This window comes from Dermacentor variabilis, chromosome 7 (genome assembly GCF_050947875.1).
Source record: "Dermacentor variabilis isolate Ectoservices chromosome 7, ASM5094787v1, whole genome shotgun sequence".
Lineage (NCBI taxonomy): Eukaryota > Metazoa > Arthropoda > Arachnida > Ixodida > Ixodidae > Dermacentor > Dermacentor variabilis.
Window position 1 is genome coordinate 175,502,534 of NC_134574.1, and position 13,790 is coordinate 175,516,323.

The window sequence follows — 13,790 nt, forward strand, 5'->3', positions numbered from 1 at the left end:
GACGGCTGCTGCCTCCCCGGAAATGACTTTGGCCACTGTGTTGTGGCAGGCTTTGAAACGGCTTTACCAGCCAGGGCTTGCCTAAAAGTTATTGTGCCCGAGCCTGCACGGGAAGTCCCGCACCTTCTGCTATAAAGCGCTTGGCCAGACAATGGCACTTTGTTGGCACGCTGTTCACAAAACCAAGCAAACACGGCCTTGTCGATGTCTGGGAGCGCCGCAGCCATCACCGTGTTGTTCTTTGCATTCACACCATTTCTGAGTGCACCAAGAAGGGAGGCATTGTTTTTGAAAATGTAGACATTGAGCTGCACGGGATTCCATATTTATCGGCAATCTGCATTTTTTTCCTGGCCTTTTCAAGCTGGGCAATAATTGCAGCCTTATTCTGTGGAGTCATAAATTTCCGCTTTTTGGCTGAAGGCGGCATCTTAGCAGGCTGGCAGAGCAGATGGTCCAATTGCCACGTACACAGTTGATGCACTCTAGCACCAACCACGCACAGTGACCACACTGCACACATACGATCATGTGCGGTGGTGCACGAAGCATATAGCGTCATTGGGGTTATCCGAGCCTTCATGTGTGGATGTCGATTTGGCTAGTCAGCGATTATGAGTCAGCATGCCATGCAGGCGTTCTACTCCGCATTAGCACATGCTGTGATGTCGCACAGAATTGTGTTAGAATGTGCCGACTGTGAGGTCGCTTCCAGTTCTTGTTTTCTTCTTTGTTTCTTGCTTTTTTGTTTGTTTTTGTAATTTAAATACTAATATTGCATACACTGCACAGTCACCCGTTGCAATGGGGAAAACCATCACCATCATTGTCATCAATGTTGCCAGTTGCTACTGCTCCACTAATAGCTCCACCGCAGCTTTTTTTTAAAACAACAATGGTGGTGGCCAAGCATGTGTGCTGTGTGGTAGTTTACGCAATTTAAAAGCACAACAAATGCATTTGAGCAGTTTTAGGACACAGTGTTATGTGAGTAGATTATTTGTGGACCGTCCTTTCAGAAAATTTCATTAATAGGGGATCGCTGTAAAAAAAAGTTTCGTAACGAGGCACTAATTGCAATGACTCCTATGGGCATTCGCTGGGGATCCAAAAATATTTCATTGCCTTGGGATTTCGTTATTGTGGGTTTTGACTGGATATATGCCATATTTACTCGAATCTAGGCCGACTCCGATTCTAAGCAGACCCCCTAAAGTCTGAAGCCAAAAAAAGATATATATTTATATATTTATACATATATATTACCTCGTATGTAGGCCGAACAAAAAAAGTGCGGACAGCGTTCACAAAATGCAAACAGCATTTATTTAATCTGAACGTGCAGAGCTTGTTCAACGTCGTCGTCCCTGCTAGACTCGTCGCTGTGTTCCTTGTCACTGTCACCTTCAAACATTGCACTATATCAAAATACACAGCCGTCTGGTCGGCGTTGCCGATTTGCCCAAGGTTGTAGCCTGCCGCTTCTCTCTTCCGCAGCACGTAACGCTGAAAAGCTATCAGCTTTTCTTCAAGATCACTTGGCAGCTTCTGGGTGATTGAAGTGCGACGTCGGAGGCTGAAGCCGAAGCGCTTCATGAATTTCTAAAACCAGCCCCGGCTGGCTTTGAAATCCTTTGGCGTTAGGCCTCGCTCCGTCGAAAGTTCCCTAGCTTTCGCTTGGAGCACTCCTGTTGTCACTGGAAGGGCAGCTGCTCTCTGCGTCCGAACAAAGTCGGCCAAAACTGTCTCCACTTCGTGGTGACGGCCTTTCTTTGGTCCGCTAAATGCCATCCTCGTTGTGGCACATGCAAAAAGCTGCTGTCATTGTCACCTCCCACGACGAACATTTTTCTCGTCGACGCCGAAGTCCCGTCCGGCTTGAAGGTTCGACGATGCCTCTGCGGCTATCACAACTTTTCGCTGCGGCACTGTAGTGGCATCTCCTGCTTGGTGCCATCGCGATAACACCACGCGGCACACCGATACGGCCGACACGACACACGTAAAAATGGCGACCTCACTTGTGTATGGTTGGCTACTGGCACGGCTAGTAGCGGCTGCGATGCTGACTTTTCTAGATGGCGCTAGCTATGCACCATATTTAGCAGTTTCAATGAAAAACTGGCGCGTCTTTAATATCCTCGAATCTAAGCCGACCCTATAGAGTTTGGAATATGATTATTTGAAAAAAAAAACTATTGGCCTAGATTCGAATAAATACGGTATGTTTATGCTTACCAGCTGAGCCAGCACGGTGCTTTTTCCTCCGTTCCTTGTTTATTCGCTCGCTCGAGATCTTCTCTGTATCGCTCGTTGCTCTCCCCTCAGGCGGCACTCCTCATTCTCGAAATTTTTTCGTTGCCTCACTTGCCTGCAGGATTTTCCAGCAGCCATGTCATAACCAGTATTTCGTCTCGCACAGCTGCACTTTAAGTGGTATGCGTATACATTGAGTTCTATGGCAAGATAAATGGGAGTTGAGCAAGAGTGAATTATATGTGGTCCTGCACTATAAGCGGTTATGTTATAAGTAATCTGAGCTGTATCTTCATAAAGCTTTCAGCTAATATAATCTTGTGATTCACTTTGATTTATTGTACTCTTACTTTATTCATTTACTGTTTATTTTTGTTCATTTCATTAATTTTCAGTTAATATTGCCTTAACTTCATTTATTTCAATAGCAATGTTTATTTTATTCGTCTTCAGTAAACTTTATCTTAATTTCATTCATTTTCAGTGAATCCAAGTTGGCTGAGGTCACAGAGATCCTGGGAAGCCGGCTAGAGGAGGCCAACACTATTGTAGAACAAAATGTTCATTTCAGAGATGTAGGTAAGTAAAATGAACACAGATTCATGTCTTGTGAAGCAGTGTTCCCTAATAGAGATAGCCTGCATGAGTGATACAAATTGTATGCTGTAAATGATTAAAATAAAGATATAATGTTTGCCATTAACCAACATTATGTCATAAATTGTTATTGCAAAGCAGTTCGTAGAACAAATTTATTACTTTAGTGTCATGGCTGACTTGCAGATTATTCCAAAACTGCATGCAGCCTAGGATATGAAATACAGTAGAACCGAGTTGATACGATCCCATTTTGTATGATTTCCCAGTGCCAGCATTTGCGATAGAGAACACAAAAAATGTCCCAATACAGTTATGCTTCTCTTTTTACCAGTTAATACGTTCCCAGAAGATGTGATATTTCGGCACCAATGCCCAATGCATTGCCAAACTTTTAATAGATGTTAACCCGTTCCCTGCTGTAGGCGGCGCAAAGTGAGCATCATGTCTCGCTGTGCCATCGCTGTCTTAATAGCAAAAATGACAGAGTGCATCTTGGGCTGTACGAGCCCCACCAGCCTGACACGTGTCGCAATGATTTCCGCCGAGCGGGCACGTCAGAACTTACTGCCAAAATGTGCTGCTTGAAGAAGCTGATAACCTAGACCTAAAGCTGCAAAAACGACAGTGCGCATCTCTGGCCACTTGGGCCCCACAAGCTTGGTGTACATCGGTGTCTTGTGCTGCAACGATATGCATACTGCTTCGTATTACGTGGTTGTCAACTACGCTGGAGTTTGCCAGATTTTTTAATGACTTCGGGTCGTACATTTTCCCCGTTAGTATGTTCTTTCTTTTTCGCATTTTCTTCCCTGATCGCATGAGTGAGATTCGACTGTAGTGAAAAAACTGAGCTTACTTACAAGATTACATATTGTGAAGCCATCAGTTCAAGTGTGACAATATTCATGGTCAAGTACAAGGTTCACAGCTTGAGTTTGCATTGGAAGCTGTTTACATTGTTTTCAACAGTCTGACATGTTTTGCAACCTAGCCTTAAATTGTTGGTCCCATCAGTTGCCATAAGTTTACTAAATCTCTTTCTGTGGACACCCTGGGAACCATAGTGTTACGGGGATGTTGGGAGTATAGACTGAATATATTTACAGTATATATACAAGCAAACTCAATGTGGTCAAGATGGCTGACCAGCAACAACATGCAGCAGCCTGCGTCTCGCAATCTTCTTCCTCTCTCTCTTCTGTCATCCTTCCGTAACAGGCCCCCCGGGTGGTGAAGTGCCGTCTCGGCGCATGGTAGGCGAAGAACTGCGAGTGAAGTATGGCTTCAGCCGCGAAACGTGCACGACGTCAATAGGTGGCGGACTTGAGGATGGATGAAACTTTAACGGTGCAATCTCGTAATTGACGTCATTAACTTGACGTAGAACTTCCTAAGGCCCTGTGTAGCGAGAGAGGAGCTTCTGAGAGAAGCTGACCTGACGACATGGTAACCAAAGCAGCACCTAAGCACCTGGGGCTAACTAAACATCGCAATGGCACCATGCGAGCGCGATCGATGACTTCATGAGCATACTCAGTGGCAACGCGGGGCACAAAAGGTAGGATGGTGTCAAAGGGCAAAGTGAGGTTGCGACCATACAAAAGATAAAAGGGTGAATATCCTGCGGTGTCATGTCGGGACGAGTTATACGTGAATGTCATGTAGGCCAGCGTGGCGTCCCAGTTGCGATGATCGTTGGAGACATATATTGACAGCACCTCTGTGTGTGTTCTTTTGAGATATTCCATAAGTCCGTTTGTTTGTAGGTGGTAGGCGGTGGACACCTTGTGCTCAGTGGCACAAGAGCGGAGGAGGTCGTCCACAACTCGAGACGAGAATGAGCAGCCACGGTCTGTAAGTAACTGTCGAGGTGCACCATGCTGGAGAATGAAGTCGTGAAGGACAAAATCAGTGACGTCAGTTGCGCATATATAGGCAACGCCTTTGTTATCGAGTAGCATGTCGTGTAATCAGTAGTGCCAGCGATCCACTTATTCCCTCTAGTCGTCGTCGGAAAAGGGCCAAGGAGGTCAAGGCCAACGCGAAAGAATAGTTCAGAGGGAAGTTGAATGGGATGGAGCCGGCCGACAGGCAGGGGAGGTTTCTTCTGGTGCTGACGCAATTCGCAAGTTGCGACATGACGACACACAGATCGGTAGAGACCCGGCCAGAAGAACTGGCGATGCTGCCAGATTGCACTCCAGCGATGATGGACTGTAAGGATGTGTTCGCTATTGCTTAGCGCGCATGTCGGTCATGTCAGTCAAAGCCATCACGCAGGTCACAGGATCATACGCAACAGGATCGGGAGGATCCACGGAGTGACGTGAGAGGCAGTCAGCATCCTTGTGCAGACGTCCAGACTCATAGTTAACACATGAAAATTCCTGGAGCCGCAAAGCCCAGTGACCAAGCCGTCCTGTGGGGTCCCGGAGAGAAGACGGCCAGCAGAGAGGGCGTGGTGGTCTGTCACGAACGAAAATGTGCGGCCGTACAAATATGGCCGGAACTTGGTGACAGCCCAAACTAAAGCCAAGCACTCCTGCTCGGTGATGGAGTAATTTCTCTCAGCAGGTGACAGCAGGCGTCTGGCGTAAGGTAATCATGCATTGCGGAATCAGGGTGTAGACGAGCCATATGTAAAAATACTGAAAGATATCTATAGCGGCTCCACAGCCACCGTAGTCCTCCGTAAAGAAAGCAACAAAATCCCAATAAAGAAAGGCTTCAGGCAGGGAGACACGATCTCTCCAATGCTATTCACAGCGTGTTTACAGGAGGTATTCAGAGACCTGGATTGGGAAGAATTGGGGATAAGAGTAAATGGAGAATACCTTAGTAACTTGCGCTTCGCTGATGATATTGCCTTGCTTAGTAACTCAGGGGACCAACTGCAATGCATGCTCACTGACCTGGAGAGGCAAAGCAGAAGGGTGGGACTAAAAATTAATCTGCAGAAAACTAAAGTAATGTTTAACAGTCTCGGAAGGGAACAGCAGTTTACGATAAGTAGCGAGGCACTGGAAGTGGTAAGGGAATACATCTACTTAGGACAGGTAGTGACTGCTGGTCCAAATCATGAGAGTGAAATAATCAGAAGAATAAGAATGGGCTGGGGTGCATTTGGCAGGCATTCTCAGATCATGAACAGCAGATTGCCATTATCCCTCAAGAGAAAAGTTTATAACAGCTGTGTCTTACCAGTACTCACGTACGGGGCAGAAACCTGGAGGCTTACGAAAAGGGTTCTACTTGAATTGAGGACGACACAACGAGCTATGGAAAGAAGAATCATAGGCGTAACGTTAAGGGATAAGAAAAGGGCAGATAGAGTGAGGGAACAAACGCGAGTTAATGATATCTTAGTTGAAATCAAGAAAAAGAAATGGGGGGGGGGGGGCGGGGCATGGGCAGGACATGTAATGAGGAGGGAAGATAACCGATGGTCATTAAGGGTTACGGACTGGATTCCAAGGGAAGGGAAGTGTAGCAGGGGGGGACAGAAAGTTAGGTGGGCAGATGAGATTAGGAAGTTTGGAGGGACAACATGGCCACAATTAGTACATGACCGGGGTAGTTGGAGAAGTATGGGAGAGGCCTTTGCCCTGCAGTGGGCGTAACCAGGCTGATGATGATGATGATGATGAATCATGCACTCGATATCATTCTGCTGTTGGGCAAGAACAGCGCCGATTCCGTGGCCGCTTGCGTCAGTGTGAACTTCGGTCAGCACAGATGGAACAAAGCGGGCAAGTATGGGAGGGGTGGTAAGAAACCCGATAAGAGTGGCGAACGCGTGAGCTTGCTCAGGACCCCATGAGAAAGGTGTGTTCATCTTCAGAAGATCTGTCAAAGGCTGAGCAACATCGGCGAAGTTTTTGATGAAACAGCGAAAGTAAGAACACAGGCCGCCGAATCAGCGCACGTCAGAAGCAGAATGTGGCACAGGAAAACTGCATATGGCGGGAAATTTTTTTGGATCTGGTTGGAGACCGGATGTGTCAACGAGGTGCCCCAACACGGTAATCTGACGGTGCCCGAATTGATACTTCGTGGAGTTCAGTTGGAGGCCGGCTTTTCGGAAGACCGCAAGAATGGCAGTGAGTCAGGTAAGGTGGCTGCTGAATGTGTGAGAGAAAACAATAACGGAGTGAAGGTAACAGAGACAGGTGGTCCATTTGTAGCCTCGCAGAAGAGAGTCCATCATACGTTCAAATGTCGCAGGAGCATTGCATAGGCCAAAGGGCATGACTTTGAACAGATATAAGCCATCCGGCGTGATGAAGGCCGTCTTCTCATGGTCCATTTCATCAACTGAAGTCTGCCAGTAGCTGGATTGAAGATCAATGGACAATTAGTATTTAGCTCCGTGCAAGCTGTCCAAGGCGTCATCGATGCGTGGTAGTGGATAGACGTATTTTCAGGGGATCTCGCTTAAATGGCGATAATCGACGCAAAAACGCCAGGTAGCATATTTTTTTTTTTTTTTTTCACAAGGACGACAGGCAAAGCCCAAGGGCTGGCTGATGGTTCGATGACTCTTTTGTGGAGCATTTTGTCCACTTCTGATTGGATGACTCAACGTTCAGCATGCGATACACGATAGGGACGCCAACGAATAGGATTGATATGTGTTGATATGTCTCCAGTGTTACAGTGGTGAACAGCAGACTTTTTTCCTAAAGGCTTGTTGCTGAAATCAAAGATGTCGAGGTACGATTCGAGGAGGAGACGTATGTCCGTGGCCTGTGCAGAGGTGAGGCCAGGTGCAATCATCTTCGCCAAGTCATCCGTTAGGGAACCAGAGCTGTGAGCTGTAATTGGTGCTGAGAAACTGCTCTCGGCATTAAGACTTCCAATGTCAAATACGGAAGTATTAGAAACGCTGGCCAAGAACATGCCGGCTGGAAGCACTTGAGGGCAGAGGCTGAAATTCAGAAGCGGAAGAATGATGTTGTTATTAGTAATAGTCACCAGCATATGCGGAAGAGCAACATTCCGGTCAACATTCAGAAGCACGTCGATGATGGGCCGAAGGACGTATTCACCGTCGGTAATCTGTGGCTCTGCGGTCGAAGCGATGTAAGTGACTGCCTCAGGTGACAGACGTACATCTTGAAGCAAACACAAGTGCGGTAGAGCGGTACTCGGAGCATCAGCGACTTGAGGCAGTTCTAACCGAAGAACGCCAGTTGCGCAGTCGATGAGAGTGGAATGATGGGATAAAAAGTCCAATCCAAGAATAATGTCGTGAGGGCAGTTGTCGATCACAGCAAAGAGAATAGAAGTAGGGCGGCCGGCTATACTTATGCACGCAGTACATATTCCAAGTACAACCAGCACGCCGCCGTCGGCCACAGGAAGCACTCGGGCAGCTGCTGGGTTGAGGACCTTCTTTTAAACGTCTACGTAGGCTAGCAGTCGTCACAGAAATGTGGACTCCAGTGTCGACGAGTGCTTGGACAGATAAGCCGTCTATTTTAACATCAATTACACTACTCTTTGTGGGCACAGACAGGATTTGCTGCAGTAGTGGACAATGCAGCACCACCTCCGAGGGCTGCATTTCTTAGTTTTCCGAAAGGGTGTGGCCGAACGCTGTAGGGGATGAAAGACGACGTGGCTGTGGCGAACGGGAAGATGGGCGACGTGTTTGCGGTGAACGAGACTGGTGTTCGCCCGGCGATGGCGAGCGGCTGTACCACGTGTTCCTAGCAGAGTTGTCGGCGTTGTTAGACTCGGTGGTGGGCAAAACATTGTGGGCGTTTCCATCAAAACGGCTCAGGTTGGTCGGCGTGCGAGGTGTTGAGGGCCACAAGTTGCGACAGTATCTGGCGACATGACCATATATATGGTCATGTCATATATGACATATGACATGACCATATATGTGGCGACAGGTGAAACATATCGGCTGGTCGTCCGCGGTTCTCCACTAAGTCGGGTTACAATAACACGGAGAGAAGCGTTGGGGTGTAGCAAAAATAGTAGAAGGGCATTCGTTGGCTCTGGGGTTGGTGACAGTACAGACAGAATGTAGGCCAAAGTTTTCAAGTTCCTGTCGAACGATGACTTGCATGAGGGGAACTGAAATAGGGGTAGCATGAGGGCTACGCGAACAGAAAACTGTGGGTGCCATCGCAACCAGTTCACGTCGAACGATTCGCACCACGTCCTCTGATGGCGACGCATGCTGCTGTGCTGGCTGATCTTCACACACCTATGTGACGGCAGTATTGGGAAGTCTGGTGAATGGGTACGGCTTTTGGCCTGCTCGAATTGTCGGCACTCTTTGATGATAGCATCAACTGTAGAGCAGCTTTTGCACATGAGCAGATTAAAGGCGTCGTCAGCAATTCCCTTGAGCACATGCCCTACCTTCTCAGCTTCGTTCATGTCGTGATCGGCTTTACGACAAAGCGCCAGCACGTCCTGGATATACGAAACATAGGACTCTGTGGGGGATTGGTCATGAGAGGCCAGTTGCTGCTTTGTGGCAATTTTACTGCCAGCTGGTTTGCCAAACAAATCTGTTAACTTCTCTTTGCATTGGTCCCAGCTGCTCAGCCCCTCTTCACGGTTTTCGAACCACGCCTTTGCCGTGCCTCTTAGGTAGAACAACAGGTTAGCTAGGAAGAGAGTAGGGTCCCATCTGTTGATTCCACTCACTCGTTCGTACATAGCCACCAACTCTTCAACGTTGGCGCCATCAGTCCTGCAGAAAGTTTCGGGATCCTTGGGTTGCACAACCACAACCGAAGAGGACAGCATTGTAGCAGGCGATAGTGACGTTGGAGGCGGCAACGACGTTGATCCCGAGTGCTCACCGTCATTCATGGTGAGGACGGTGATGCGACGTCCACTGCGGAGCTCCGTTTCCAGCCGTGGTACCCCGCACCTCCCACCAATATGTTACGGGGATGTTGGGTGTATAGGCTGAATATATTTACAGTATATATACAGGCAAAGTCAATGTGGTCAAGATGGCTGACCAGCAGCAACACGCAGCAGCCAGCGTCTCGCAATCTTCTTCCTCTCTCTCTTCTGTCATCCTTCCGTAACAATATAGGTGAGGTTGGGCTGCAATTCATTGGCATTCTGCTATCAGACATGAGGCTGTGGGTTCGATTCCCAGCCTTGTGAACAAAATTCCAAAAATGGGCAGTGTTAAAGTGCTTGCACACTTAACTTTAAGCCCATATTCAACAACCCTAGGTACCCAATGTTGGTCGGGATGCCTCCGGCACAGCATTACTCATGGCCAATCAGTCAAATCACACACCTTGGTGGCTGTGGCGTTCTGCTGGTAGCATGAGGTTGTGGGTTCGATTCTTGACTGCAGGGACCAAAATGCTTACATACTTACATTTAGGTACACAATAAATAACATAGAGTATCAAAATTAGCCCCAACATCACTGATGGCCCAAATGCTGGCTTGGGACCTTAAAGGGCCCCTAAACTGCCTCTGATGTTTTTAAAACATTTCAAGTAAACATGCGCATCGAGTTCAGAATGCCGTCACAATCAATGATGCCAAATGCTGCAGCACTATGCGCCGCGGTTGCACCACAAAATCAAAAAACAGTCCCGTGCTCCTCAGCAGGCCTTTCTGGTATAACCAGTGCTCGTCATGACATCGCCAAGCTTAATCTGGTGATGTCACCAGGAGCAGACTCTGTTGATTGGTCAATACGACTTCCGGTTAGTCTGCTAGCAGGTATGCAGGCTCCTTGCTCTTCCTCATGTTGCTCGCTTGTGCGCACTTGTGAATCTGTAACTACGGCCCGCAACGCAAGTGCCAAATCGCTTGCATTGCAACACAATCGCGCTTAGTGTGTGGGGGTTCCACTCTGCGTGCGGCTAGGGCTGAAGGCGAGCTCCGGATCTAGCCCCACGCAGTCGATTCGTGGTACTCCCAACCCGTAGCGCGGGAATCGCGGCTACGCCGGGTTCGAACGAATAAGGCAACCAGCAGTGTCAACGGTAATAACGTTTATTGCTATTAGCAATAGCGAACACTCGCAGAGGGACGTCCTCTCAGTAATAGTAGTAAATAGGCTTGCCTCGTTGTCTGGGTGGGTCAGACATATGAGGTCACTCACGGGATGGGGCAGGTGCTTTCGTTCAGGCGGTCCAGGTGTCGGCATCCCAAGAGAGAGCATCTCCCCCAGTGGCGTGCTTTTATGCCTTTTTACCTTTTTGCGAGGGGAAGTCCTCCTCGCCCGCCGGATACGTTTCCCTTTCCCGTGAGCCGTGTGGGGGAGGGAGGTACGCGCGTCACAAGAGCGACGGAGAAAGGGAAGGCGTGTAGTGCCTCTCTCCCTTGTCTACGCCGGCCGCACCCGTCGGCCACGTGCGAACGGGACGACGCGGGTACGCGGAAGGAAATGGAGGCGGGTGCTCCCCACAAGTGGTCTGTGTGAACTAGCTGCGTGAACAGAGTTGGACAGTGTTTTGTGATGGCTAGAAGCCATTCGTCTGTGCTGCTTGGATGGAAGAGCGCTGACTGGTAAAACGAAACGACACAACACCGACTGCCTCATGATGACACCCTGTGCAATGCCTGGCTTTAGTGCGTTGGAGCTGTTTCAATGAGTTAACCTAGTAACATAAATATATCTTTCGCTTTATTGTCACTTAAAAAATCATTTCCCCTTTTCATGAAATAGGTCACTATGATGAATTTAACTCTGCAATAAAAAGCTGCGACCCTCAACGGTTTAAATATGTAGGTTGTTAACAGCTCCGTATTTGTGAATGGCTCCATTGCTAGCCATCGGCTATGGGATCCAACAGTACCTGGAAACTTTTGTACTTGAATTTGTCTATTATTTCAAAAGTTAAAAAATCAATAAATAATTGCACTTAGAAAAGAAGTGGGAGGTGCATGTCAGGATACTGCAGTGATCTGGAACTGTCGGGCATGTGACGCATGTCTCGTGGCAGGTGATGGGCGTGCTCCAGGACTGGATGTACCCGTGACGCGGCAGGCACACGAGAACGGGGTGCGTGCCCTGCTCTGGCAGTTGGCTGAGCTGGTACCCGAGGTGAGCCAGGCCCTGTCCACGTTGCACACATACGCCGAGCAGCGAGTGCGCCTCCTCCTTGCCGGCACCATCTGTGGGCTGCAGCCGCAACAGGCACAGGGCCCGCTACAGCTGGTGAGTCCTATCTTTAAGCTGCTGCGGCGACAGAGGTGCGAGCGTGTGACCCATGCTGGACAGAAACTGACTCCCGCATTTATTGGCTGCTTGTTTTATACACGTGAAAGTGCTCCTAGCACATTTCTTCGCTCACATTGTCTAATACAGTAGAACCTCATTCATATGATTCCGTTACGTACGATTTTCCAGGACCAGTGTTCAGGATTGAGAACACAAGAAAGGACCCAATACAGTTACGCTTCATTCTTTTTTACCAGTTCGTATGCTCCTGAAAAATCTTTCGGCACCAAGATTCAGTACATTGCCTAACTGCAATCTTAAGATATGTTTTCTGACTGTTATATCCCGCATAAACAAGAAGTGCGAGGCGTGCACGATCGAGAACAGTAGCCCCATGCAGCAGCAGGTTTCCTGCGATACTTGCTTGCCTGTCTCACATAACACCGGTGCACACTCAGTTTCCTATTCCGGTACCAGCAAATCTCTTCCAGGGTCGTCGCATGCCGTCACTGCCAACCCTATTGCGATAAAGCATCTTCACCTATCCATTTCATAGCATGTTGGGTTTGGTGCCATTGAAAGCCTACTGCACGCTAATAGTAGGCGATTACCCAAACGTGCCACTGTTCCTTGCTGCAGGTGGCGCGAATTGAGTGTCTTGTTCCGTTCTCGCGGCATTGTAGGCTTTGTATTCTGGCATCGTCCACCAGCTCATGCCTTGCTCGAGGAAGCTGCTGACCCAGGCCCAATACGAGGAGAGCAAACATAAGCTTGCCGAAGCCATAAAAACGATAACACACATATCGGGTTGCATGCTGCCCCACCAGTTCGGCGCGATGATTTCTTATGCTGTAACTATTTTCACAATCCTTTGCATTACGTAGATGTCAACTGCAGTTGAGTGTGTCATATTTTTTAGTGACTTCAGATCGTACGTTTTCCTTGTTGGTATGATTTTGTCGCGTTTATTTCTAAAATGTGTGAACAAAGTAGTTCTATTGTTACTTACATGTTTACTAGGAGTCTGTGAATGCCAAGCAGTAGATTTCAAATTAAACATCAAATCGAATCAAGAAAAAAAAAAAAGAAACCAAATATCGAAATGAATATTGAATGTCTTACATTTCACAAAATTTAATGCTCTAATGCGAACAAATGACAGGACATGAGAGCAGCAGGCTACGTTGGCAGTGTCTCAAGCAGAGCAGCCCAGGCAATCTTAAACTCGTGCCCCCGGGATGACTGGTGATGTGGCTGCAGAGCCGGGTATTCTTCTTCACCACAATGCTTACGAATTCTCAGCAGGAAAATACGGTGCTGCACATGCTCGGGAGTCTACTAGCATTGTGCAACAAGAATGTAGCAAACTGTCAGTAACTTAAGTACACAGAAGTCAAGATATACAATACAGTCCCCGGAGAAGCGTCTACATCGGCAGGCGTTTGGTGTGTTGCGACACCAAGAACCCGAGCACACGAGGCTTGGACCCTTCCGTGCCTAGCCATGCGTAGCTTTGCCATGTCCGGTGAAAAGGGGATCCTGGGAGTTGAGCCAATGCTGGGTGCTTGGACCTTTATGACCCCTCAGCGGAGTCAACACACCCCTTTGGCCCCACTTCACGTAAATGGCACCCCTGGACTGACCCACCCTAGAGAAATCAGTAGTTGCCTTTTCCTGTTCTCCACTCCAATCTTTGTCTTTCGCTCTCACTTTCAGACTTTCCTGTCTTTTCTTCGCTTCCTTTTACTTCCTGTTTTCCAGGCTGCAA

At 48.2% G+C, this 13,790-nt stretch overlaps 1 protein-coding gene across 6 annotated transcripts in view; it reads left to right on the forward strand.

Annotated features, from left to right (window-relative positions):
- The window catches only part of LOC142588526 (protein phosphatase 1 regulatory subunit 21-like), a 260,138-nt gene that overhangs the window by 62,037 nt on the left and 184,311 nt on the right, over nt 1–13,790 (forward strand). For all 6 annotated transcript variants that reach the window (XM_075700363.1, XM_075700361.1, XM_075700359.1 and 3 more), the window contains 2 exons: nt 2,741–2,835; nt 11,805–12,019. In XM_075700363.1, coding sequence (XP_075556478.1) covers nt 2,741–2,835; nt 11,805–12,019 — 310 coding nt within the window. The remainder of the gene's footprint in view (nt 1–2,740; nt 2,836–11,804; nt 12,020–13,790) is intronic.